Genomic DNA, 27,110 nt, shown 5'->3' on the forward strand with positions numbered 1-27,110 from the left:
CATATCACTTATTAATCACTTTTGAAGACTATGACCAATTGTCTGTTAGTTTGTCATCTTCATAGCTGGACAACTGCTGCTTTTTCACACACACAAATGTATCAGTCATCCCCAGGAATTATAGCAAGTCCACCAGAAAGAGAGGATCACCTGCCTTACACATCCAAAGAGGCAACACATTTCCTATAATTTCTTACTTCCCAGGGGCCAGTATACTCTTGGGATATTGTGTTTAGTGTCAGTGTTTTTCTTTAATCTTTGTTTCTCTTTTGCAGTTTCCTATCAGCCTGTGTCCTGCCTTTGCAATGGGATGAACTTGATGGTCTAGCTGGGCTCCAACTTCTGTGATCCCCATAACAAGGTGAATAAACTTTAGCTGCTAATTTGAAAGGCATATCCTAGTATGTTTTGTTGGTTTTCTTTTACTATATGAGCAGTATCTCTTCACTGTTTTATCCTCCACTATCTTAGTTCATCTGTTCAGAGCTTGTTATAGCTACTTCAGTGAAAGTAGTGTACAAACCATCCACTCCTGTGGAAAAATCTACCTAAATCATGGTTTCCCTTCTTGGCAAGTCCTGCTACGCATTCCATGAAGGCAATGGTGTTTGGAGCCCTGCAGAGTTTGCAGATGCAAGGCCTCCGAAACATACATATCCAGGGGATGCACAAGGGATCTGTGGAGAAAAGTGACAACTGCTGTCTTTACATTTCATCATTGCTGCCTCCTGTTGCCATTGGCTAAGCCCTCCTGCAGCTGTTCATCAGCAGCCACAGACAGGGAATTAATGCAACTCCCCCCTGAACCATATAAATTCCCAGGGATTTCAATGCAGAAATGTGGCCAGCCTATAGAAGACTGACATGAGAGAAGTGCTGAAGTGAGAGGACAGTGCCCTGCTTCATTCCCCCCCCCCAACTGTTCAGAGCCCCAACTCAAAGGGACATCTGTAGGATCCCAGAGAAGGGAGAGAATCATTCTGTAAAGAGTGGGGCCATTTCTAGTAGGAAGGGAGCAACCCTGCTTGATGAGAATGGCTAAACTGTGATTGATTATGAGGGGGCAGGTCCTCAGTGTCTCCCCCAGTCTCCTTTCTCTCCACCCTCTTCACCATTCTCTTCCCTCCACTAATCTTGCATCATTTTTTAATCTTCCTCCTCCATGTTTTATGCCCCATACATCCCTCCCTCCCCCCAAGATTTGGACTCTTGTTCTCTTCAGCTTTTTACTCACGAAAGCTTATGCCCAAATAAATCTGTTAGTCTTTAAGGTGCCACCAGACTCCTTGTTGTTTTTGTAGATACAGACTAACACGGCTACCCCCTGATACTAGTATCCTAGAGTTGTCCCCAAATTTAAATTGCACCACCTATGCTGGACTTTCTCTTCAATGCTGCCCGGAGCATGCAGCAGAGATAGTGCTGCTACTTTGAAGAAATGCTCTTTAGTGCTACTGAAGGTAGAAACATATTAGGGCTGAAACAGCATTAGTCCACCATCTATCACTGATTTCCCTGACCCCACAAGATCTGTTAATCCACTTCAGGGGACAGGCTTGACCCGTAGCTCCAATAGGAAGAAGTGGGAGCTGTCCAGACAACAAACAAAAAATTAACTTGAACAGAAAACCTGTTTAAACTGAGGTCTGATGATGGTGCAGCATCCAGGACCAGATGTCAGAGACACAGTAGTGACACACAGAGCGAGTGATTTGGTTGCCCTTAGCATTGAGATTATAGTTGAAACCAGAGGAAGACTGGAGGAAGAAGAGGAGGGGACTGAGGACAGAAGTCTGAGGGACAGTGACAGGGAAGGGGAAGAGAAGGGCTGGAACCACTGGTGGAATAGCTGGTGAGGTAGGATCAGAGGACAATGCAGCCATAACAAGGGGTGCGTCTGTGAGAGAATATGTGAAAGAGAGCAAGGAGTGATTAACCTTACCCAAAGAAGCTGATAAATGAGGAACATAGATCAGGGGTTCTAATGTTCAGATACCTAGAGCCCTGCAAATCTGCGGATCATTTTTGCGGATTGGATGCAGATACAAATTCTGTATCCGCGCAATACTCTACAGCTACCCTGGTGACAGGCATGCTGGAAACATAATAACTGACATAGATATAAAACCCTCCCCAAGTGTACCAGGGAGAGAAAGAGGCAGCCTCCCCCGCTGCAACAAAAAAAAAGGGGGGGGGGTATATAAGCCGCTTGCAACCTTCTTTCCCCCCCCCCCCCCCCCCGCAAAAAGACGGAGTCTCCCCTAGGAGCAGAGGTCTCCAGGCACCTCTCAGGCGGGTGGGGGTCTCCATAACGCAGACCCGGGAGCAGCCCTGCCGCTCCCCCGGGCTCCTTCCTTAGCCCAGGAAACGATAAAGTGGAAAGGGGGCCGCCGGTGGCTTCCCCTCCAGTGACCAACCAGGGGCTGCCTCTGCCCTGAGAGCCGAGCCAGCCCAGCCCAGCCAGGAGCCCGAGCCCTGCGCAAGGCCAGCTCCGCCTTGCCTAGCCGAAGCCCCCCCATCAGCAGCGCTGTCCTACCCCAGCCAGGCCAGCCCCCGCCCAGCCAGCGCTGAGGACTCGGAGGCCCCGTCCCAACAGCGGGGAGAGGGGAGCGCCTCGGCCGTGCGGGGAGGGGACAGGAGCGGAAGGGGAGCGAGGAGAAGGAAGCCGCAGAAAGGAACTTGGGGGAAAGCAGCTCGCAGGGTCGGGAGAGTTTGTAGCGGCGGGAAGGGGAACGAGGGAGTAAAGCGGCGCGGAGGGGAGGGCGGCTCGGGCGCAGTTGACCGGCTCAGCCAACAGGTTGCACCGTTCTCCCGTGTCCTTCCCCGGCTGTGCCCCGCGGGGCCGTGCGAGCGCTGACTGCCCCTCTCCGCCGAGCGAGCGAGCGCAGCGCTGCTTCCCTGCCTCAGTGCGCTCCCGCCGCCGCACGTCTGGGAGGAGGCGGCTGCCGCCGTCCTCCATTTTGTGGCGGGGCCGAGCGCCGCTGGAGTCGCTGGCTGCCCGGGGCAAGGAGGGACGGTCGGTCCGGGCGTGAGGCGCAGACGGGAGCGGGCGAAGGCTGCTTAACGCCGCCAGCGCCGGCTGAGGACGGCGGCAGGGGCGGGAGGAGTGTCTGGGTAAGGGGGGCAGACTCGGGTGCGGGGCTGCTCGGGCCGGGTGGGATTTCGGGCTCTCCGCTCCCAGGGGCGGCTGTTCCTCCCCCTCCGCTCGCCCCTCACCACTCCTCCTTCCGCACGCCGACTTGTTTATTCCTCCCCGATCGCCGCCGCGGCGGGAGCCATGGACGTGGGTGGTTAGAGGCGCCAGCGCCCCCCCCTCCCGGATAAGGTAAGGGGAGTTTGACGGGGGGGCTCCGAGCCCCACAGGGGGGGAAGGGGAGTAGCGGGGGGAGGGGTGCCTCCCGTTTTGGTGACCCCTCAAACTTTTTGGGAACTGTGGGGAGTCGCGTCCTCTGAGGGGGGTTGCTCCGCCAAGCGCCCTCCCTCCCTCCGAGCCTGTCAAGAGCACGGGGCTGGGACAGGGAACCCGTCCCTTCCCTTTGGGCCGCGTCCCCGTAAATCGTCCTCCTTCAATCCGGAGGTGGGACAAGTAAGCCCGTGCCTGACTCAACACCTCGAAGATACCGATTTAAAGGCTTCTTGGGGAGAGGTTTTGAATACAGCAGATGGATTTGTCTTTGGGCCGTTTATTTCCTCCCTGAAGATTGAGCCCCCTCCGTTCTGTTTGGGTTTATTGGCAGATCTCTATTGCCCGATGTTCTTGGGATCGATGAAGAATTCCCTGTCCACGAACAAACGTGGCTGCTTGCTGGATCTTTTTCTGGCGTTGGGGGGCAAAGAAAGGGAAGAGTCAAGAGGGAGACGGCGACTTTTGTAGCAATAGCTGGCGTTATTTGGCAGAAGTGGGCGTGCCAGGAGAAAGCTCAACAGGTCTTGACATATTTCTCCTCTGAAAACGGCTCTTCGTAAAGGGGGATTTCTTTCAGTTCAACGAGCCTAAATATTAGCGGACCCCCCCCCTTTATCTCTCCCACTCTCATTTAAACCGAATCGTGCAGCTAGTTTTTTTTGGCATGCTGGTTATTCTGGACGGTTTATTGCGTTGTGACATTGGGTTTTTGCAAACTTGTCAAATGCAGTAACTCCAGTTCTCTCCTGCCCTCCACCTCCCCTGCTCCCCTCCCACCACCACCAGAACCTGTTTTTTCCCCCCGATGTATGTTGTGGCGTTTACTTTAAATGGCCGAACAATAGTTTAGTGTCGCTTGCAACTTTTAAAAGAGAGGATGTTACTGAAGGTCTCGTTTCGATTTTGCACTCGCTGTTTTGGTTTCGAGTTCGGTGGCAGCTGTCAGGAAAGCGGCGTGGAAATACACTAGGCAGCATTTGTGTGTTTGTACGTACGTACATGTTCTCACCTAAACACCCTGCAAGGGGTGGGGAAACTAGAAGATTCTTCCGTGCAATATTAAATCGTATTTTAATGCTTTATGTTAACTTTAATTGGGGCATAAGAAAGCTCATGCTTTTAAACTTCTGGGGGGAGGGGGAGGGTTCATCCATCCCATTACATTTTAATCCGTGTTGCCTTAAATTGACATTTGAAAATATTTTTACGCATAACAACAGACTCCTATTGACTGTTGATGGCAGTCTGAACTTTTTGTGTACAGAAAGCATGAGCTGCTTCATACAGCAATAGCAGGGTGGCTTATTTTCCTGATCAGTATTGGCCCCAAAGTGAGGAGGGTTTAAAATTAAGATGGATGTAAGTTTATTGTGGACAATTTAAGAGATCATAATATGCTAATTATTTCAACACCTTAAGTGAACGGCAATGAAACTGATCATAAGCACAAATTTTAAGGAAGGAAGTATGCGTGGTTGAAATTTACATAGTAGTGTTGGATGTAATCAAAATAAGACTTTATTTTTCCTTTAGATGTTTATTGGAAGATCAGGAAATGAGGGTTGTATTTTTTTTTTTTAAAGCTTCCATTTTGTGTTTAGATTTCAGGGTATATAAGTTCCATTTGAGAACTCTTTGGGAGCAGCGATCATCTGATCGGAAGTTAGCAAACTTTCCATCTTTTTATATATATATATATATATATTTTCTGGTGGAAAGGTTACAGTAGTATATCAGAGAGCGGTAATAAAACAATTGGGTTGTGTGTCTAGTCAGGCAGTGGGGAATTTGTGAGGAAGCAGTTGGAGAGTTCTAATATTGATTTACCCATGCCAGCAGATGCATCTGAACTCTCCAGAAAAAGGGGAGATTCGTTTGGAAAGGGAGGTTGTAATAATATATTCTCTTCTAAAAAAAAAAAAAGTGCATTTGAAGCCTAATTAAGGTTTTAAAAAAAACAAACATAAGCAATTGTAACATAGTTAATTAAAGACATTATTAATCTGATATTCCTTCAATTGGACAGATGAATAGCTGAGATAGGTGGAATTGTGAAAAATTAATCTTGAGGGAGGGAGGGAAGGAGGGAGGGGGCAAAGTCAGTTTGCTTGCTATTACCACAGAACCAGAGTTCAGAAAAGCTTTTAAATATAGTCAACATGATAGTTACCAGCAATCAAATTTGTTCAGTGACAGCAAGAAATGTTTGATTTTACACAAGCCTATCTGCTGTGCCTAAACTAGGTTCACCATGCTGCTAATCTGGGTTTCTTGTGTTGTGAAAACATTTATTACTGTGCTAACTGGACAAATATCTTTCTTCTTTTAATAGCCAGTGTTAAAATAATGGACCCCAAAGAATCACTAAGCCCCTCAGATGGGGAGGAAGCAGGGAAAAATGTGCACTTCAGTGACAGAGGAAGGACTGTGATGGACTTTCATTCAACCTTCAGGGGTGGAGCTACTGTCAGGGCTCCTGCATCTACATCTCCCCTGCCTGCGTCTTCTCAGTCGGATTCTAAACAGCAGCCTGTTTTGGGTGACTTTTCAAAAGGACTAGTAAGCAGTGCGCCTCAGCCGGATCTTTCCAAGGCAGTGTTGCTCTCAATGGGACTCTATATGGGGGAGACAGAGTCAAAGGTGATGGGAAACGAACTTGGATTTCCACAGCAGGGCCAAATTGGCATCTCTTCTGGGGAAACAGACTTCAGGCTCTTGGAAGAAAGCATTGCAAGCTTGAACAAGTCCACAAGCCTGGCAGAGGGCTCAAAGGGGACAGTATCTATCGGGGTGCCCCTTGAGCAGGATTTCCCAATTATGGCTAACAGCAATCTTCCTTTAGGCCAGGCTGGCACTAATGGTGGCAACTTGAAGTTGTTTTCTGAAGACCAAAGCACCTTTGATATTCTGCAGGACTTAGAATTGCCACCAGTGTCACCAGGTAAGGAACCAAATGGGAGCCCATGGAGACTGGACCCACTGCTAGATGAAGGGGACTTGTTGTCTCCTATGACTGCGGATGAGGCATTTCTCCTGGAAGGAAATGCAAGTGAAGATTGCAAGCCTCCCATTTTACCAGACACTAAGCCTAAAATTAATGAGCGTGGAGATCTTTTACCCAGCCCCAAAATGCAGATGCCTCAAGTGAAGAAAGAAAAGGAAGACTTCATTGAACTCTGCACCCCCGGGGTAATAAAACAAGAGAAAATGGGCCCAGTTTATTGTCAAGCTAATTTTACTGGGTCTACCCTAATGGGTAATAAAATGTCTGCCATTTCTGTCCATGGTGTCAGTACTTCTGGAGGACAATTGTATCATTATGACTTGAATACCGCATCTCTCTCTCAACAGCAGGATCAGAAACCAGTTTTTAATGTCATTCCGTCTCTTCCTGCTAGTTCAGAAAATTGGAATAGGTGCCAGGGATCTGGGGATGACAATATGACCCCCTTGGGAACCCTGAACTTTTCTGGCAGACCTGTTTTCTCGAATGGCTATTTGAGGTAAGAGTAGTTTTATTTCTAATTTTATTAAAATATTAGAAATATAGCTATTCAGCATTGTAATTTATACGTGCTGACTTTTCTTGAAAGTTCGTCATCTTTTCTCTCTCATTCGTAACCCACGGTTTTCATAGCAGACTTCATTTCTCATACGCAGAATAGAAGAAAAGTGATTTTATTTGTTCATTTTTGGGTGCAAGAAAATTACTGGCATCCTGTTTATAAAGCACACTATAAGATAGATTACTTAAGGGGGAAAAATGAAGACTCAATAGAGATCTACTGCACAAAACGATTCAGACCAATTTGTAAGCATATGCAAAGGCCATTTTACTTTCAGGAATTAGGGGTTTAATAATTATATCCTCTTTTTTTTTTTTTTTTCCTTTTCAATGTTACTCTGAATGTTCAGCACAAAATAATTTGCTTGTTGGGAAAGTTTGTAAAGTTAGATTTTAAATTGAACTAGGTTTATCTTAGTGTTGTATTTACAGTATGCAGGACAACAAAATTCCAAGTATGAAATCCATAGCAGTTGTTTGTTTAATAGCAACATATAAAAGATCTGCAGTAAGATTCAGCTGCATCTGGCAATCCAGGTTTGCAAAATTTAACTGTGGAACTGAATCAGAGGAACATTTTGAATCACAAATAAAAATAACCATTTTGTTAAAATTGATACTAACACTCCAAAAGTTATTTTGGGATGGCCTTTTAAAAAAAGTATCTGTATTCCTGAATTAAGGTCTCTACTGGCTGGGAAATAACACTTTTCACTCCTGGATGAGAGACATAGGGTAGTGCCAGCTTTTTCCCAAACTTTTTCAGTGAGCAGCCATCCATTTCCTTCTTACCCATTCACACTACAGTAGGTGCTTGACCTAACCTTAGTAGGGACACCTTTTTTAAAGTGGTATGGCTTCAATAGTTTTTTATTTCTTATACAGTATATATTCATAGGAACATTTGTTTAATGCGTCTGTGTCAATGAATTGTCAGCTTTCACTGAGTTTTTGTGTAGTCTGTTTTAGAAATCTACAGCTATTGGCTTTAGGCATAAACACTTTTTATGAAGAAAACCATATTTATGATTTTTGGGGGGGATTTTTGATTTTAATACTGTATTCATTTTCTGCTAGTTACAAGTTAGTGCCTGGAGATCTTACTGGTGTACAGTAAGCTGCACCTTTTCCATTCACATTGAAATGAGGCAATTTGCTTATAGTAGTTTTGTTTTTTCAAGTATATGTAGTTGATGCTTCAGGAAGTGACCCTTTTACCAACTTTGTTCCTGGAATTCCTTGGCAATATTGGATTTTTTAAAATCATAAATGTCTTTTTCTTTGTAAGAGTTTTACAGCAATTTGTAGTGTAAAGAACCTGGGAAATTTCAGAGAAAGCTACTAGAATTATATCAGAATGGAAATACTGCTCTTTGAATATTTAGAGTCCTTGTATTATTCCTTTTGATAAGTTAGTTAGAAGTATTTGGTGGTGGTAGCCCTTGAGACTATTCTAATTTCCTTGCACGTTAAAAAATAATCATACGTTGCATTGTATGGTGATCATTATAAAACTAATATGTAATCAAATAAGAAAAAACAAAGCTTTCAAATTTGGGATTTTAACTTCAGTAGACAAGTGTAGAAAAATCCCACTGTAAAGATCCACATGGCAATAATAATCTATAAATTAACGCTATGTAGTTGTCAGACTACCCTTATAAGGTTTTTTTTCTGCATCATTAGTGGGGTTTTTTTTTCTTTTTTTCACTTTTATATTACAGGGTGAAGTTAAGGGTGACTGCAGTTTGGTTGTTATGAATAGTTCACATTTATGAAATACATTAGTTGGATGTATTTGTCACTTTTTATGTATTATATTTTTAGTGTTCTTTTCTAGTAGTTTGTGTGTATAATGTATCTAGTCCAAATTAACTAAAAAGCGCAGCATTTCATATTTGTTGCTGCTGCTATTGTGAGGCAGACTTGAGCAATGTGTTTAAAATTTTCCATTGGGAAATACTGTATTTCACTAATCAAACTCTATACAAGGGACAAGTGGAGCCCCTTGAAGGATGGGACCCATAACAGAAGGCAGGGTGGATTGAGCTAAATCAAAGTGATTGAAATCACTGATTTTAATTGGGTTTTGCATTTGTACTTTCTAGTTATTTGCCTAAAGAGAGATTGATTTTCACTATTTGGCAACCATTAAAATATGTTTTTGCAACTAAATATAGCCTTTACATTAGATTTGGTGCTTCTTTTTGCCGTGGTGGATTTGATTTAAATCAGTAGTCAGGAAGACTCACTTTAATCATGGATTTCTACATAAAAGTGCATTCTTGTTGGTTGTTACCAACCTGAAGATCCTGAATGTTCAGACCTGTTCCTTTCATCATCCTCAACGCAGCTTCCTCCTGAGAAGGAACACTTCTCATGAAGTTGTTTCATTCAGGCAACCAGGCCTTGCATTTCTTTGTTGCACTGTTTGCATTTTGCATGCATGCCTCTTTTACCCACAGGTAGAGGAACTTCATGAAAATATTCCCAAACTTGTCTCTTTTACAGCCTGCTGCCATTATAGGTTTTCCCTTCTAGTGAGAGAATGGTATGGTAGACCTCAAATCAATGAAGGCTACACTCAGAAAGACCTCAAGACTTCTGGAATATGCTGCTCAAACAGTTTCACTTTTGTTTCTCCTGCCTGTCCCTCCCTTCTCACATTTATCTCCAGACTTCTTCTCCTTGTCCAGATCTATTCCACCCCCAACAATCTTCTATTCATTGAACTTTTTTTGAAACTTTGCACTTTTAGAAAGAGGCAAGGGATTGCCTCTGTGTACACAGATTTGCAGAGGGACAATAGAGTTGAGGTCTGTTATTTCTCACCTCTGTATATTATTTATTGATTTATTTAAAAACATTTTTGCTGTTATCTCTGGAGTCACAAATCCACAGTTTGAGAACTGCAAAACTAAGCATCTCTGATGGTATCTTGTAGACGGAGCACTGAATCCCATTGGGTAGATAGAAAGATTAACCTAAATAATCTATACAGAAGCACCTGGAACCCCATAAGATTGGGTCCCTAATCCATGAGCTATTGGAACTCATTCACAAAACTTTTCTTAAACATTACATGAATATATTGTCTCGTACTATAGAATTAGAATTTATAATCCCTATTCCATGATGAGATATCTTTGAGCTATAATGTATCTTAATTAAAACTGTTTAGGTAGGTTTTTTTCTCAAAAAGCATTTTATCAAAAAAATCAGATTTAAATTGAAAAAAATAAATAAATCTATTTATTTATTTATTTATTTAAATCATTGATTTTTATCCACCCTGCTTTTTGCTAACCAGAAGGATGCACATCTATCACAGAAGCTAATTTGGATGGAAATTCAAATTCAATTAAAAATGCCCTAAAGTGTCATTTTAATTTTTTTATTCAAGAAACTATCTTAAAAATGTTTATACATACATAAGAAAAAAAGTTTAACAACGTGCATTTAAAACAAAGTATGATCTGTAGTTCGTGACCTAAACTGATTATTTCTGATCACCATGTTCTTCAGGATTTTAAAACTAGTAGATCTCATCCTCTCTCACCTAGTTTTAAGAGGAAAACAACTTTTCTGCTTTTTCAACTCCCAATTGGTTTCTTAACTTTGCATGAACTAGTCATTGAATCGAACTAGCTGATTAAACTGAATAATCTCTCTGGACCTGCAGAAGAGGCTACTGCGGTCAAAAGCTGATTTCAGCAAACTCTGGTTCCAGTTCAACGGTCTGACTTTGTTTAAAATTTGGCAGCAAACCTACTCCTTAATATTTTTTGTACTTAATTTAAATGATTTGAATAGATGTAGGCCTTAATATAGGTTGTCACTTTCAAATTTAATTTTAAATAGTTAAATTAACCTGCATTTAATTTAATAAGTAATCCAATTTTATTTTTTTAAATTATCTATTGTTTTAATCTACCCTGCCAGATAAGAATCTATAGGGTTGTAGCCAGACATTAGCCTTGACCAATGCCATCTTTAGAACAAAACTGGTAATCCATCATTGTTCAAATAACAAATGGTTTATTTAAAAGTGCTGACATTCCCACTTCCCACAGGACTTCATTATCTGTCATTAACTCTTTCTTTCTGCATACTTTGAGATGATGAATTTCCCCCCAAATGAATTTAATTAAGACAGTGAAAGGAAAAAGAACTTTTGAAACCACTAGCTGGATTTTTGTCAGTAAACCTCAAATCTCCAAATGCAGTCTGAGGGGGAGGTGAGGTAGAATGCCTTCTTACTCTGATTTTAAATAGACTACTAAAATTGTGAATCCAGTCCCAGAAATATGTTCTTTATCGTGCTTTATTTTGTTTATTCAATTGAAAATGAGACTGTTTCACTATTTTGTTTTTTAAAATTGTGCTTTAGTCTCTAATGAGTTTTAGGTGCAGTGCTGTTAAAATAATAGAAATTCTGTTTGTGTTGACACAGATGTGTAGTTCAAGCTTTTGCTGATTTAAAAATTGCTGCTTTATAGACAAGACTTGCCAAAGGTAAAAAAAAATATAGTCAGGCTGGTCACCTGTCACAGAAATAAAGAAATAGTTGCCAAGAAGCCTTACTCTCCTTATTTCTAGAGAAACTGGTTCCTTTAGGTCAAGGTTGGGATTTTAACTGTACTTACTATATTGATGGTGTGAAGGAGGAAAAGAGCTAAACTTATGTTCCAAAAAAAGTGCTTTGTCAGTATTTTAGTCTATGGCTTGGTTTACTCTTAAAACTTATACCAGCATCACTTCGTCAGTCAGGGATATGAAAAGACTACACAACCCTAGTGACATAAAACCCCAGTGTAGCTGCAGTTATGCTGATAGAAGAGTGATTCTGTTGGCATAGTTAACGTAATTTGGAGAGGTAATGTTCCTACACCGTTAGACAAAAACCTTCTATTGATGTATGCTGCATGTAGAAGGTTATGCTGGCATAGGGTCTTGTGTAGACATATCCTCTTTGTTTTTAGCATAGTTAATCTGTTAAGTATTGATTAAACATATATGGGAAGGAAAGTTAAGCTTCTCTTTTGGTCAAATGGTACTTAATCATGTCATTTAATGAAAACACTTAATTCTGACTTGAAAAAATCCTAGGCTTGCAGTCTTGAATTGGGGTAAGGCAATTTTTAAAATATTTCAACCTCTTAGCATATTATCTTACAGGGGGATCAGTGGTAATCAGGACTTGGAAAAGTCCATTTGCCCATGTAGAGTATAAAGCTTTAGAAGGTGAATGCTGTCAGTTTTCTGCAGAATCTAAACTTTAAATTAAGAAAATTCTAGACCTTATGGTTATGAAAATAGCCTTCCAAATGTGAACTGGGTGTAACTGATGCAGTACTGTATTCCTAAGCCTGCAGGCAGTGTGCTCCTTTGCTTCTGCTGCTGCTCAAAGTTTTCCAAGCTGTAGCACAGCAGCTTTTCAACTACTGATGTTCGGAAGGTTTGCGGAAGCAGGAAAACTGACGAGTCATAAGAATGGCCATATTGGGGCAGACCAAAGATCCATCTAGCCCAGTATTCTGTCTTCTGACAGTGGCCAGTGCCAGGTGCTTCAGAGGGAATGAACAGAACAGGTAATCATCAAGTCATCCATCCCCTCAGCTTCTCAGCTTCCGGCAAAGAGAGGTTAGGGACACCATTCCTGGCTAATAACCATTAATGGACCTATCCTCCATGAATTTATCTAGTCTTGGCCTTCACAGCATCCCCTGGCAAAGAGTTCCACGGGTTGACTGCATTATGTGACGAAATAAACCTGATGCCTATTAATTTAATTTGGTGACCCCTAGTTCTTGTGTTATGAGAAGGAGTAAATAACACTTCCTTATTTAGTATCAGAGGGGTAGCCGTGTTAGTCTGAATCTGTAAAAAGCAACAGAGGGTCCTGTGGCACCTTTGAGACTAACAGAAGTACTGGGAGCATAAGCTTTCGTGGGTAAGAACCTCACTTCTTCAGATGTCTTGCATCTGAAGAAGTGAGGTTCTTACCCACGAAAGCTTATGCTCCCAGTACTTCGGTTAGTCTCAAAGGTGCCACAGGACCCTCTGTTACTTCCTTATTTACTTTCTCCACACCTGTCATGATTTTATAGACCTCTATCATCTCCCCGCTTAGTTGTCTCTTTTCCAAGCTGAAAAGTCCCAGTCTTATTAATCTCTCCTCACTTTCGCTCCTCTGCTACTTATGAAAATTGTGAGCATCAAGAGAGATGAGCTGTAGCTATTAGTTGGGCAGGAAGAGTCAGAAATCATGCTGAAGTGGAGGAATTAGTTGAAAAGAAAGAGGAAATGGATATAGGCAATTGAGAAGATACACCTTGATCTCTTACAGAAAAAGGGAGGTGAAATCCAGGGGGAAATGTATTAAACATGGTTGGGTGAATAGTATTCACTAAATATATTTTTCAGTTAACTTCACTGAGTAATTTATTTTTGTGATTTGTGATTGGCTCAAATATATGTCCTATATACCAGTGAAACTTGTACTACTATCAGTAAATACTTTGTATAGTTCAGACTGCCCTAATAAAAAGTTAACTTCCAAAACCATTACGTTGATAATGTTACACTTAAATCCACTACATGACTGCTATTCCTCTCAGATGCAGACTTGGCTCTGTGGGACATAGCATGGTTTAGTGTTTCATCCTGTCTAGTAGGCCTAGAGCTAGAAAGTTGTGTACACTTTCAAGCCTTGCTGGTCCTAACGTTGGTAGTGCATCTGTTGTTATGCCCTGGATCTGCTAATCTGTCCAATGCTAGAAGACATTAGGGGATAATGGCTAATGGGAAAGGTAAGGAAGGAGAGAAGAGGCCAAAGACCATAAACGAAGGAAAAAATGGAAATGTATGTCCCATTAGGCACTGTTTCTCTGGTCAGTTGCAGTCAAGAGGTGTTGCCTCCAAAACCAAACAAACAATCCCATGTGGGTATTGGCAAGAGAAAGGAGTAATTGGGAGAGGCATGGATCACCTGACTTAAGGTAAGAAAAAAAAAAAAGGGGGGGTTTAACTTGTATTTTAAAAAAAAAAATTGACTTGTTCTCATGTTGATCTCTAGCGAGTCTTCTGACATGAATTTTTGCTGCTCCTTCTTTACACACATCAACTGCTGTCTGTCTTTTTGGTGCCTAGGTTCTGCTGCTAGCTGCCTGACTCTTCAAAGCTAATTGTTTCAGGACATTCAGCCTCATAATATGTGAGTGGCTTTTAGAATAATTAGTGCTAAAGAGAGAACTAAAAACATCTTTAACTGAGTACTTGGTGGCTCACTGGGTTTTCAACATTCTATTTATATAGCCTGCAGTGGATAAAAATCAGAGTCCTTAAAGTGATGTGCTTGATAGGGGAAAATGTGATCCACCACAGGATCTAAGCACAACTCATCATTTTCTCATAGAAGGCATAGGTAGACTCCACTGTGTCAGAGCTAATTTGTGCTGATATTGATGTCAGCAGCCTCATAAATTCTGGGATGTTTGGATGAAAAATGAAAGTAGGTTGTTGGACAGAAACTTACATGGATTCTAAAAGTGGGGGGGGGGGGGGGGGGAAGAGGAATTAAACAGTTTAAAGACTTGAATGACATTCCTGCCTCTGAGGTTCCTTTGGCTAATTCTTTATGGATGATAAAGACTACCCTTCCCCACCTCATTTTTTAAACCTAAACCCACTTTTGAGTTAGCTTCTTCAGTGAATATAGCTAATCTATAACATGACTGTATTTATAGTGTGTTGGTTCTATGGCACACATGCTGAAATGTATCCTTTTATATAGAAGTAAACTTGTTGAAAGAATAGATTTATTGCAGTGTAGAAGAATGCATTTAGTACTACAGTGTTTGTCTTGATTATGTGAATTTGGTGGAAAAATACTGTGGCATTTTTGGTAAAAAGGGATTGTATCAGGAATTTTTTTATAGCACATGACTTAAAATATTATGAAACTCAGGGTATTTACATTAAATGATCAGATATGCAAGATTTAATCCATTTTTGTCCCCCTGTGCTTGAAATGCTCAGTTGTACTAGGAGGAGGGCTGAGTAGGTTTGTATGAAAAGCTGTATAAGCCTGACTAGAGTTGTTATAGTAGAGTTGTTCCCGTACAGTGATCTCTGTTTGTTTTCTATAATTAAAACTAGGTTTAAACAATCTGATTTTTCTGCATGCTGTGTTGTTTATACTTTAACCATTTTTAAATAGTAGATGGAACTTTTACTGCTTAGTTTTACTCTTCAGCTGGGGATAACCATAAAACTACAATTTAAACAAATCCGATTTACTTATACAGAGGGGGAGGAGGGATAGTTCAGTGGTTTGAGCATTGGCCTGCTAAAGCCAGGGTTGTGAGTTCAATCTTTGAGGGGGCCACTTAGGGATCTGGGGCAAAATCAGTACTTGGTCCTGCTAGTGAAGGCAGGGGGCTGGACTCAATGACCTTTCAAGGTCCGTTCCAGTTTTAGGAGATGGGATATCTCAATTAATTAATAAATAAATAAATAAATACAAGGGATCGGCAACCTGCGGCCTGCCAGGGTAAGCCCTTTGGGAGGCCGGGTCGGTTTGTTTACCTGCCGTGTCCGCAGGTTCGGCCGATCGCGGCTCCCACTGGCTGCGATTTGCCGTTCTGGGCCTATGGGGGCTACGAGAAGCCGCGACCAGCACATCCCTCGGCCCGCGCCGCTTCCCGCAGCCCCCATTGGCATGGAACAGCGAACCGCAACCAGTGGGAGCCGCGATCAGCCAAACCTGCGGACACAGCAGGTAAACAAACCGGCCCGGCCCGCCAGGGGGCTTACCTTGGCAGGCCGTGTGCCGAAGATTGCCGATTCTTGACTTATACAGTTTTTCAAAAAAGTCAATTGTGTGAAGCAGCAGTTACAAGTGTGTGTACAATTAATGTATGAAAGATTGCTGCCTTTTACACTGTGCAATTTAATTGTCTGATAGATACAGACAAGCTTCCGCCTCTACTTTTCCTATAATTTTTCATGTGTATTCTGCAGATAATGTGTGGATTTCTAAAATCACTGTGATTTATTTTCCTTAAGAGTAACCAAAAATAAGTTGTCAATTACTTAGTGCTATTTGCAGCAGAATTAAAAGATCACATCTAAAATTCTTAAATAATCACTTTTGTATGAATTATAAAGTCCTCTTTTACGTTCTCTTACGGGAAAAATCTAGAAGTCCAGGGAAGTTTTTCAGATTTGCCTCACCTAGCACCATGCCACTTAATTTAATAATAAATAAAATAATATTCAATATACTGTTTTCTTTTGACTTCTACTCTTATTCAGAAAATGAGCAGAGTGATTGTCTTTGGATTCACCCTTACTTTTTTTTTTTTTTTTTTTTTTTTTTTTTTTTTTAGAATATTTTAAATCACATAAAAACAAGGGCCTAAAACTAGTTTTGGTGGTGTTGGTTAATATTATGCAGTATAAAACCACACCACTTGTAACAGGCAGAATGTAAGGTATTATGTTTAGTTAAAAAAAACGTGTATGTGCAGTTAATTTGTATACAGTAAACATGAATTTGAATCAGTTCGGCCCATAGCATTCATATATTTTATGCCTGAGTAATTTGAGCCAGATTCTGTCACTCTTATTCATGTTGACTAGTACCTTATTCTGAGAGTAGTCTCAGAAGAAAGATATTACCAAATGTGCATAAGGGTGGTGGAATCTGTCTTTTGATTAAAGCATTACCCATTAACATGCTAACCAGTATTTTATTTTGAAAGTAGGCAGGACTTGTATTCTGAAGTATCTTTCACTGAGTTTTGGAAGCTGTAGGCCAGATCCTGGCCCCCAGTACGGTTCCTTTGTGATAGTCTGTGCAGAGGGGCCTATCTGAGTCTTCCTGGGGAATCCCTATGTGTCATAAAGCTGGCATACCTGTCTCAGCAGCACCTTCTCCTGGTACTTCTGGCATAGGGGATATGTCGGTGCACCTGGAGCAGGGTCTGTGGCTAGAAAAAGTTGCACTTTGGTGATCCCTAGCTATCAGAGTGGCTCCTTTGGGGCCACTGGAGCTGGGTGCAAGTTAGAGCAGTATTAAAGATGCTGTGACTTATGCTAGGGGCCAAATGATGTGTTTGGCAGCCTCAGGAATCTGAAGGGAATTTACTCAACCTGTAGTTTAAGCCCCATAAGTAATCTAAAATATATCTGTTTATATTTTTGTCTGAGACTTGCCTTGAATACGACAGGAGTTACTGTTCCTTTTGATGCTTGTGTATTACTATTTCTTTAGCTCCAGCAGTGTTCTTATGACTGTACGAAACAATGTGTCCCTGATGTGCAGCATTTATAACTATAGCTCTTTATTAAGGTTTTAAGGAAGGGAGGGTGGAGCACAAGGTAATGCCCCCAATGGTAGAAGATTAAAAATATGGAAAAGTAGCCCTACTTGCTTTTTTGGCTACTATTTTAAATTAATGGTGACATAGGATAACTCTTTTAGAAAAGGGAATGTGCAGTCTTTTTTTTTTAAACTTAGGGCAGGTCTACACTACCGCAGGGATCGACGTTCTGAGATCGATCCACCGGCGGTCGATTTAGTGGGTCTAGTAAAGACCTGCCAAATTGATGCAGATCGCTCTCCAGTCGACCCCTGTACTCTATCCCTGACAAGAAGAGTAAGTTAAGTCGACGGGAGATTTTTTTTCTCCCGTCGACCCCCTGCGGTGTAGACCCCGCGGTAACTAGACCTAAGATATGTCGACTCCGGTTACGTTATTCATGTAGCTGGAGTTGCGTAGCGTAGGTCGATTTACTGCGATAGTGTAAACATAGCCTTAGTGGTTTCAGGGATTAATTTGGAAGGAACCGGTAAATTAAAGCTAATGAGTGACATGTACGCATTGAGAGGAGAATAAACTAGCATCTATTCTACATAACGGAAAAAAAAACTACAAATTTGAGAATAGCTAGTAGTCATCTCTTCTGTTTCTCACTTAGCCTGGAGTGCTACAGTATAGAGCATTTATTTAGTATTTCTCTTTTAGGGCAAAATCACTCTCTCTGACAGTTTTGTCTCTTCTTAGATTTATTTTTAGTCTATTCAGTCCCTTTTCAGAGAAATAACACCAGTGGACCATCCCTGATGAAAATTAAAGTAAAAATTATGTGGTTCTTGTGCTGTTTGGCTAAGTTCTTCATCCTTTTTCCTTTAGTGCAGTATTACATTAGTATATTCGTGTCAAGAAAAACACCACAAGGAATGGCTGGCGATGGTTTAAATATAATTTTTCAATGAACATATTTTTGGCTAACGTCTTGTGCATATGTTACATAGGAATCTGTCTTGAAGAAAAATTAAACCTCTAGTGACACTATAAATTATTTAGATAGCTCATGTCTGCTAGTAAAAGCAGAAGTCAATTACACCGGGAAGGAAAAGGGCCTGTCCCCTTTCTTAGTGAGCATGTCAGTTTAAACATAACTCTGAATCCTGACCCAAGTTTTGAATTCCAAACTTGTTAAAAGATTACTCTTGATTCCAACTTTTCAAATGGTAATAAGACACCTTTTTAAAAACAAATGCTTTTAGTTATTCTTCGTTTGGCTACAGCTAATAAAATACTGTCTGGATAGGATAACTGTTCATTGGTCAAACTCTTAATTTATAACTGTTAAAAGTAATGCTTCCAGTTGCACCCTTAGCAGGAAAAATATAAATGTTTAACAGGAACTTAATCCCAAGGGTTTTGGATAAGCCTCACTGTTTCTGTCTTTAACTATTTAGCAATTGCTGTGTCTCATAAGGAAAGTTAAGCCTTTACAAAGGATGTTTTAATTTGTTTTATGATCAGAAGCAGAATTTAAAAATGTAAAAGTTCATTTGGTCACCAAGATGTGAAAGCTACTGTTGAAATGGCCACTTGTCCACAAAATGATTTGTCACGTGTTGGTTGGAACTGTGAAGCACATATGGAAAACTCTGATGATCATATATTGAAACTAACATTGTATCAGCCTGTGCTATAGAAATGAGGTTTTAAAACTTGCAACAACAAAAATAGACCCTGATTATTTTTTCTTTTGTATTAGATATTTGCCTAGGGATGGATATTGCTGTCTTGTTCTTGTTTTGCCTTTGGAAACCAGATGTTCCACTTAAATATTTCATCAGGAAAAAAATCATTGACATGCATAAATACTGTCTAGAAGTAGATATGATTACTTTAATGTAGTCTGATCTATCCTACAGAATTGGGTTGATGTAAGTTGCCTTATGTCAAGCATCTAAACTACAGCCTTGCTCCCACTGATGTAAGGCCTTGTCTATGCTACGGGAGGAGATCAGTCTAAGTTAAGCAACTTCAGCTACTTATCCCGGGGTCCACACTATGCTATGTCAATGGGAGATGCTCTCCAGTTGACTCCACTTGCACTTCTTGTTCAGGTAGAGTCCTGGAGTCGACGGAAGAGCAATTGGAGGTTGATTTAGTGGGTCTTCAGTAGACCCGCTAAATTGACTGTCTGATGCCTCAATCCCCCGGTAAGTGTAGACAAGCCCTAAGTGCTCTACTATACTGACATAACTCAATTTCCATGAGAGGCATAGGGCTTATGTCAGTGTAGTTAGGGCGACACAGTGTCTGTGTAGACACTGCATTATTTACATCAGCTGGCTGTTATTCTTGTCAGTTTCACTGCTGGTACTGGAGCTGTGAAATTGACAAGAAAGGCTGTTAGGCTCCGGGCTGTGAACTCTGCATGGGTTCACAGCTTGGGTTGCCATCCTGGAGCTGGTGGGAGGCTCCCAGCTGGGCTGCTGCCCGGACTCCCTACTCCCTGCTGGAAGCCCAGCTGCCCCCCTCGGGGCTCTACTCCCAGAGCCTCTGTGTGTGTGTGTGCTGGTGGTGAGATCTGCTCCTGGAGCCCAGGTGACAGCTCCATGTGGAGCAGAGAGACCCGGTGACAGCCTGGCTGCTGGCAGGGAGCCTGGACTCTCTGCGCCCCACACTGCCCCTCTTAAGTCAGTGGAAGCACTCCTCGTGAGGACGTGCACCACCGGCAGAAGGAGGGTTATGTGGACATAGGTCGGCTGAAGTTTGTAGTGTAGATATGCCCCTAGTTTCAAAGGTGATTTATGCTGCTTGTAACTAATGTTAGTTGGTAAAGGAGTTAGGTATGAAGGGAGAAGTGGTTCTTACATTCGTAATCTAGATTTAGTTAATGTCTTTCACTACTTCATTTCATTTGAGGGACTGTTTGATTCATAAGGTTTTGCATAGTGAAACGGAAGCTGTATTATTGATGAGTTTGTGTCCTGAAATGTATTTGTCTGTGTTGCCAAAATATTAACAAGGGACTCCTTTAAATTTTATCTCACTCATTGATGAATACAGGTAAACAGCAAGGTCCCCCAAAGATCTGTACTGGGAGCTGTGCTGTTCAGCATATTCATAAATGATCTGGAAAAGGGGGTGAAGAGTTGAGGGGGCAAAATTTGTGGATGATACAAAATAATTCAAGATAGTTAAGTCCAAAGCTGACTGCAGAAACTTACAAAGGGATTGCACTAAAGTGGGTGCCGTGTCACAAGAAAGATATATTAGAATTTGAATAGGTACAGAAAAGGGCAAAAAAAAAAAAAAAGAGAGAAAAAGATTGAGGGTATGGAATAGCTTCCAAATGAGGAGTGATTAAAAAAGCCTGGGACTGTTCAGCTTAGAAAAGAGATGACTAAGGGGAGATGTGATCGAGGTCTATAAAATCATGACTGGTGTGGAGAAAATGAATAAGGAAATATTATTTACCCTTTCACATTACACAAGAGCCCAGGGGTCATCTCATGAAATTAATAGATAGGTTTAAAACAAACATTAAGGAAGTACTTCTTCCACAGGCTGACTGTGCATTGTGGGAACTTATTGCTCTTGGTTGTAAAGGCCAAAAGTACAAATGGGTTCAAAAAAGTTCGATAAGTTTATGGAGGATAGGTCCATCAGTGATTATTAGCCAAGATGGTCAGGGAGGCAACCCCATGCTCTGGGTGTCCCTTAACCTCTGACTGCCAGAAGATGGGACTTTGTGACAGGGCATGGATCACTCACAATTGCCCTGTTTTGCTCATTCCCTTTGAAGCACCTGGAACTGGCCTCTGTCAGAAGGCAAGATGCTGTGGTAGATGGACTGTTGTTCTCACCCAGTCGGGCTGTTGTTCTGTAATTATTTCCCCTGCTCCTCAAAAAATAAATCACTTAATTCTGTGCTCTTGTAACTTATTTAACCCTAGTCTTTTTTGTCAAGGTTATAAAATCAGTTTTTAATAGTTTGTGACTTGATGGTCTTTCCTAGGATGTTCATTGTCAGATAGGGCAGATTTCAGCTGTCGGCATTCTTTGTACAGTATGGGATATGCCACTCAGTGGCTTTAGTGGCACTGGTGGAGGATCTCTTTATCGCTATGGGCGAAGGATGAGCATCCATGATTATACCGTTGGATATATCAGACATCAATCTTCACCCCAGTCTGTCATGGTGCTGCTAACTCGCCTTCAAGATTTATTAGGAGTGGACATTGTAGCATCGGGTTCATTTTCCCTTGTACAAATTCCAATATGTTTTGGTGGGTAACATTTTCTCTCCACCAAGAACTCATGTGTGGAGTCCTGCAGAGCTTAATTCTATTTCAACTCCATTTCAGCATACATTGTTAGCCTCCCCATGTTTCTCAATGCCACCGATATACTACCACTTAACTAGAGGTCTCTCAGCAGCTATATCTAGTGTTGTCATTCTTCAAGAGAGCTTGAGATAAATAGCACCTCAGTGATGGGTAACGGAGGAGTTGTAGAGATATTGAACTAACCTTTGGATTATTTAAGAATTGGACTTGTAGCCGGTACACACAGAAATGTACTTTAAAATATACACTCAAAATAATCTGCCTATTTGAGGATCCATGAAAACAATGATATTTTATTTTTTAAAGGCAGTCTTTGCACTTTGTAGATGGCATTTTAAAAGTGTCATAAATTGGAGGTAAAGCTAAGCATTGGTTAAGAGGAAGAATTTGCAAGACACAGACTGGAGATCATTGTTAGTCAGAATGGACTTAAAGTACATAAATGTAATTTTTATTCTAGAAATTAGCATACCAGTTAATACCTCTTTCAGATGACGATCTTAAATTGATGTAAGGAAGGACAACAAACTAGAATAAAATGGATATGATCATTTTAAAAATTGCCAACTCCCTGGTTTAAATAGGTACCACAGGATCTCGCAAAGAACTGATGTCTTTGAGAAAGTGTCTTCTGCCTTGCTGTTAGAGTTAGCTGCACCTTTGTGATGTTATGGTTAACTTCACTGGTTTTATAATACTGGTTTAATAATATATTTCCAGTTATTCCTGAAGTTTAATGCAGTATCATTTATGTACACCCCTAAACACTGTCAAAACTTGAGTTTATAGTTTTAACCTGCATAGTGTTTTGTTTTGTTTTAAAAACAAGAAAGCAAATGGAAATCATAAACATAAAAATGTTTACAATAAGAAATTGAACCTTTATTTAAATTCCAGTTCATAATTCTTCTGCATTCAAAACAAAAAAACTGTTCTTTTGATATTTAGTTTTTTGTGTGTTATGAGAATTAATCAAAAATGAATTCTGCAGAAATTTGTATTTTTGCTATAACAAAGAATGTAGATATGGCTCAGATTAAACAAATCTTTCTTCTGGGCTTAAACTAATATCTAACTTCTGAAGGTTGATAAGAATCTGTACCTCAGGAAAATCTACTCTATAATTGCCTAATGCAGGATTAATTGCACTTCCTCTGAAGCACTAGGTATGGGCAGTTGTGGGTGAGGAGAAACTAGACTAAATCTAGACCATTGATCTGCCTTGATATGGCAATGCCTGTGTCTCTAATCAACACTTAGGACAATTAATGAGTAGGTCTGTCAATTTAAGCTGGGAGGATTTTTGCTTCCCTTTTCTCCCCATACATGTGGCAATTAGCTTTGTTTATCTAGTTTCTTCTGAACGTTCTACTTTTCTACTGCTGCGGGGAGCTTCTGATCTTCAAAGACCCTCTGAAGTAGCATGGTAGAGATGTGTCCGATCACCAGAGTAGGCACTTTATTCTATCGAGGAGAAATCCATAGAAGCTACTTAAAATGGTGCCTTTTTGAAGAGGCAGGTAGAAGTCGTAGTAATGATTGTTTGTTTCCCTCCTTTAGAGGACTGCACTACTAGGAAATGGTTGCAGGTGTGATGGCAACAGGAGGCACTATTCCCTTTCAGGTGCCATGGCCTTTGCTGCTTCTGTTTCCTGTCCATCTCATCAGTTCTAGTGTCCAGAGAGAGAACTTGTATTTATCCACTTTGAGAACTAGGAGGTGCTCTCCTCTTCATACACTATTGGAGTAGGCTCCTGAAGAGTGCTCGGGTTCCCCAAAGGGGGAGGACAGTCCCCATTATGCAGGAAACTTCTGTCTATCTGGCACCAAGAACCATTATGTTCTAATTCAGGCAGTGTGGTTAGTCTGGCTTTTGTTGTTTGTTTGCTGCCACAGCAGGAAGATCCAGGGGTGTGGCTGTTCAGATTCAAGGAAAAATCTGCTGTTTTTTGCTCCTGACCATGAAGATATCTTTTCCATCCACTAGAAAGGCCATGTGTAAGCATTGCCTTTGGCATCAAGTCCTGAGGAAGGTCTAGTCAGTCAAAGGATTGCTGGTCCCCATAGCTCCTGACTGTATTTGAAGATTTTTTTGTCTTGTATCTGTCTTGTATCGGATTTTGACTGTGATGGCAGAGACCTGTTCCTCCTCCTGACTCCCATATCCTCTAGCATCAGGGCTGGTAGCTCTTGGTGTATTGGAATAGCTGCAACTTAAAACTTTGTATATGAGAGGAAATTCCTGGAGTGCCAGGTCATCAAAATGTTACTGAGCTCCTGAAAGTATTTTAAATACCGAGAGAATTATTTAAATTGAACTTGGGAAAAGTTGTCTTTCTGGGTACCTTTTTTTTATTGCTCAAGGCGGGCCCTATCCTATTTCTCAAGTACTGAAATTCTTTCATAAAGATTTGAGAGAGAAGCAGCACTTAGAATCATGAGGGGTGGCATTATTGTTAGAGGCTAGCAGTGGTGATATAGGGAATCTATTGATAGGTTCTGATGCAATGGCCTCTTAAGATTTGTGCAGTGGTAAGCCTGGCTGCTAGGTCTCATACCAGTCCTAGGTCTTAATTTTGATTCTCCACTGGCTGTTTTTCTTCTAACTTTGAACTCCTCTCCTTAGTCTCCTTCTCTAAGTGCTCAGTATGGTTGCCAGTGTTCATAGCCAAAGTCCTCTTCAGTTCACTGGGAGTCAAGCCACATTCCACCAAAGCAATGATCATTTCCTGTGCAGTAAAGAGATTTTGCTAGGCTGCCACCTGACGGTGAGTCCACTCCTTCAAATGTCAGTGTTTTCTTAGCTGTGTCAATTAGTTGCAGAATCTTGGAGGCTGTAATCCAAGGCAGCTTGGTCCAATTTTTTGAATATTTTAGTCCCACTTGGGATTTGTGGGCTCTGCTAGATGTGACCTGTGTTCCAGATGAGTGAAGCCAATACAGAAAAAGAAATATTAGTATGAGTTGGTATATTTGGATTTCTCCATGGTGCTCTCTCATTCAGAAAGGTCATCCAGCATTCAACTATGGTTTTCTGAAATGGGTTTATTACTAGCTAAAGAAGAAAAGGTATGCCTGCAGCATGAGTATGAGGCTGCGTGTGAAAAATCCTCAGTTCTGGGTGAATAAAACTACCTGTTGACTTGCAAATAGGAGATATAACCATGTTCCATAAGTTAGAATCAAAACTTCCTTTCCACTGTACAGCAGATTGAGAGAGAGAGAGTTTGTCTTTTTGGTTTTCCAGTCTTTGTCTCACAAATCTTGACAGTGCATACATCAGAATTGAAATTCTGATGCACCCTAAAGTAATAAGATACTGTAAGGTATAATATATGGGTTATTTCAATGGTCTTCATGACAGAGGTTTTCTGATTCTCTTCATTCTAATGAGAAATCCATTTATTTTACAGCATTGGTTTAAGTAACTAAAATGTTCATAAGTATTTCAAGTATTGATACAATGATCAATTTGTTGTGTTCTGGGAGTAATACAGATATTGTAATTAGGTAACCACACCCCAATGTGGGGGAAATAAATTTGTACAACTGGGATATCTGGTGTGTCAGAAGATTTAAATTTTGTTAGTAGTCCTCTTCAGGTCTTCACTGTAGCTGGAATGCCAAGGGTTTTACTTCATCTCAACCACTCTCAAATGACTCTTAGGAAAGTAATTCCACAAAATCAGAATCCTAGTTAGTGTGTATAGCAGGGGTCGGCAACGTTTGGCACGCGGCTTGCCAGGGTAAGCACCCTAGCGGGCCGGGCCAGTTTATTTACCTGCTGACGCGGCAGGTTCGGCCAATCGCGGCCCCCACTGGCCGCGGTTCGCCGTCCCGGGCCAGTGGGGGCGGCGGGAAGCTGTGGCCAGCACATCCCTCACTCGCACCGCTTCCCGCCGCCCCCATTGGCCCGGGACGGCGAACCGCGGCCAGTGGGGGCCGCGATTGGCCGAACCTGCCGCGTCAGCAGGTAAATAAACTGGCCCGGCCCGCTAGGGTGCTTACCCTGGCAAGCCGCGTGCCAAACGTTGCCGACCCCTGGTGTATAGTGTATGCTATATAGAGAAATCACAACGGTTGATTTTAAAATCAAAATGGTAGTTATGAGGAGATGGGTTAATGGACTGAAGGAAGGGGAGGCTGTCAGTTTCTTGATAGATACATTTCTTCATGTTTCTGCATCACTAGTGGTGTTTATATATCTTTATATATCCTTTTTATTATAAACAAATGTTTAAGAAACAAGTGTTTGTGGTGAATGGTTTCTAAAATGCTGCTTAGTACATGAGGCATTTATTTCTTATTCTCTCACACATATTCAACCTTCTAGATATTTTTTCCCTATTTCATTTTTTTCATGAAGGTCCAATGTTGCAGATATCCTGCCTTGATCAAAAAAAATGGGAAGATGTCCCTTGGCAGTACATCTGTTTGTTCTAACTTTACCACAAGTGTTTCTGTAGGAATTCTTTAATTTCTGCAGGAACTGGAAAACTAGGCCCGGGATACTGATATATATTTATCTGAGCAGTGTGTTTAGTAGGTAGTATGTAGTGTTAACCAAAGGGCCACTTGCACAAGTTCTTAGGCATCATTCACTGCAGTTCTCACATGAAAATCCAGAAGAAGAAACAAACTTTAAAAGCCAATTTAAACTCTCTTAAATGTTTAAATTGAAGATTTGTGTCAAATAATTACATTCTTAGTTCAAATTCATTCTGTACTGAATTGTATATTAGACCTCCAGAATCAACCTATGTTCATCAAGGTCTCACTTTAAACTTAAGGGGATGCTGAAACATTAATTTTTAACATACATCAGAATTTAAGCTATTATAGTGTCTGTGATATTAAAATACATATTTATTTTTTAAATTGCTACTTTGGTTTTGTGCCTTTCATCAGAAGGCACAAACCTGTGTTCAACTTCTCTGAGACTTCAAAGTAAAATGACCTTTTTTGTTTTACTCCTGGTGGAATTCTGCTTCCCCGTAGAAAAATGACTTTCTGACAGGGAAGCAAAGGGAAGCCATGAGAGCAGTCATGCGACCCTCCCCAGCAGTATGTTTTGGGTGCCCAGGGCAGCCGGCAGAGAGGTAAATCACAATGGGTCAGGGGGACTGGGGAAGACCCAAGAGGTGGCTCCTACACTGCGCTGGGCTCAGCTGCTAGTCCCGGCTGGGCTGGGGAGGATGGGACTTCCTCTTCCCCTGCACGGCATCCGGGGCCGGGTCAGACCTACCCCCAGATTTCTCCCCCAGCTGCAGGAAGCTCTGCAAACTCTCTACCCTCCTCCCCCACCCCTGCTTCCTGCACCCATCACTCCTCAGCTGCAGGGGGAGGGATCCCTGTACAGGGAGCTGCTCCCCCATCCGCCCAACCCCTGTGCATCCAGACCCCTTCATACCCAGACCCTCTCATTGAGCCTCACTGCATTCAGAACCTTCCCTGATGAGCCCCACTTGCCCTGT

The 27,110-nt window shown here is 41.6% G+C and overlaps 1 protein-coding gene and 1 long non-coding RNA gene across 6 annotated transcripts in view; both read left to right on the forward strand.

Moving 5' to 3' along the window:
* The first annotated feature begins 2,507 nt into the window (after window positions 1-2,507).
* NR3C1 (nuclear receptor subfamily 3 group C member 1) overlaps window positions 2,508-27,110 on the forward strand; it is a 153,018-nt gene continuing 128,415 nt past the window's right edge. The window contains exons 1-2 of one of the 5 annotated variants that reach the window (XM_024107831.3): window positions 2,508-3,114; window positions 5,739-6,909. In XM_024107831.3, the coding sequence (XP_023963599.1) occupies window positions 5,753-6,909 (1,157 nt within the window). In that variant the 5' untranslated portion in view covers window positions 2,508-3,114; window positions 5,739-5,752. Of the gene's footprint in view, window positions 3,326-3,430; window positions 4,398-5,738; window positions 6,910-27,110 lie in introns of those variants that run through there. The other 4 variants (XM_005302851.5, XM_042850862.2, XM_042850864.2 and 1 more) reach the window with 4 other exon arrangements.
* LOC135973189 (uncharacterized) lies at window positions 14,194-20,754 on the forward strand. Its single transcript, XR_010589891.1, has 2 exons — window positions 14,194-19,324; window positions 19,698-20,754. It is a non-coding gene; the product is annotated as an uncharacterized LOC135973189 (long non-coding RNA).

This window comes from Chrysemys picta, chromosome 8, assembly GCF_011386835.1.
Source record: "Chrysemys picta bellii isolate R12L10 chromosome 8, ASM1138683v2, whole genome shotgun sequence".
Lineage (NCBI taxonomy): Eukaryota > Metazoa > Chordata > Testudines > Emydidae > Chrysemys > Chrysemys picta.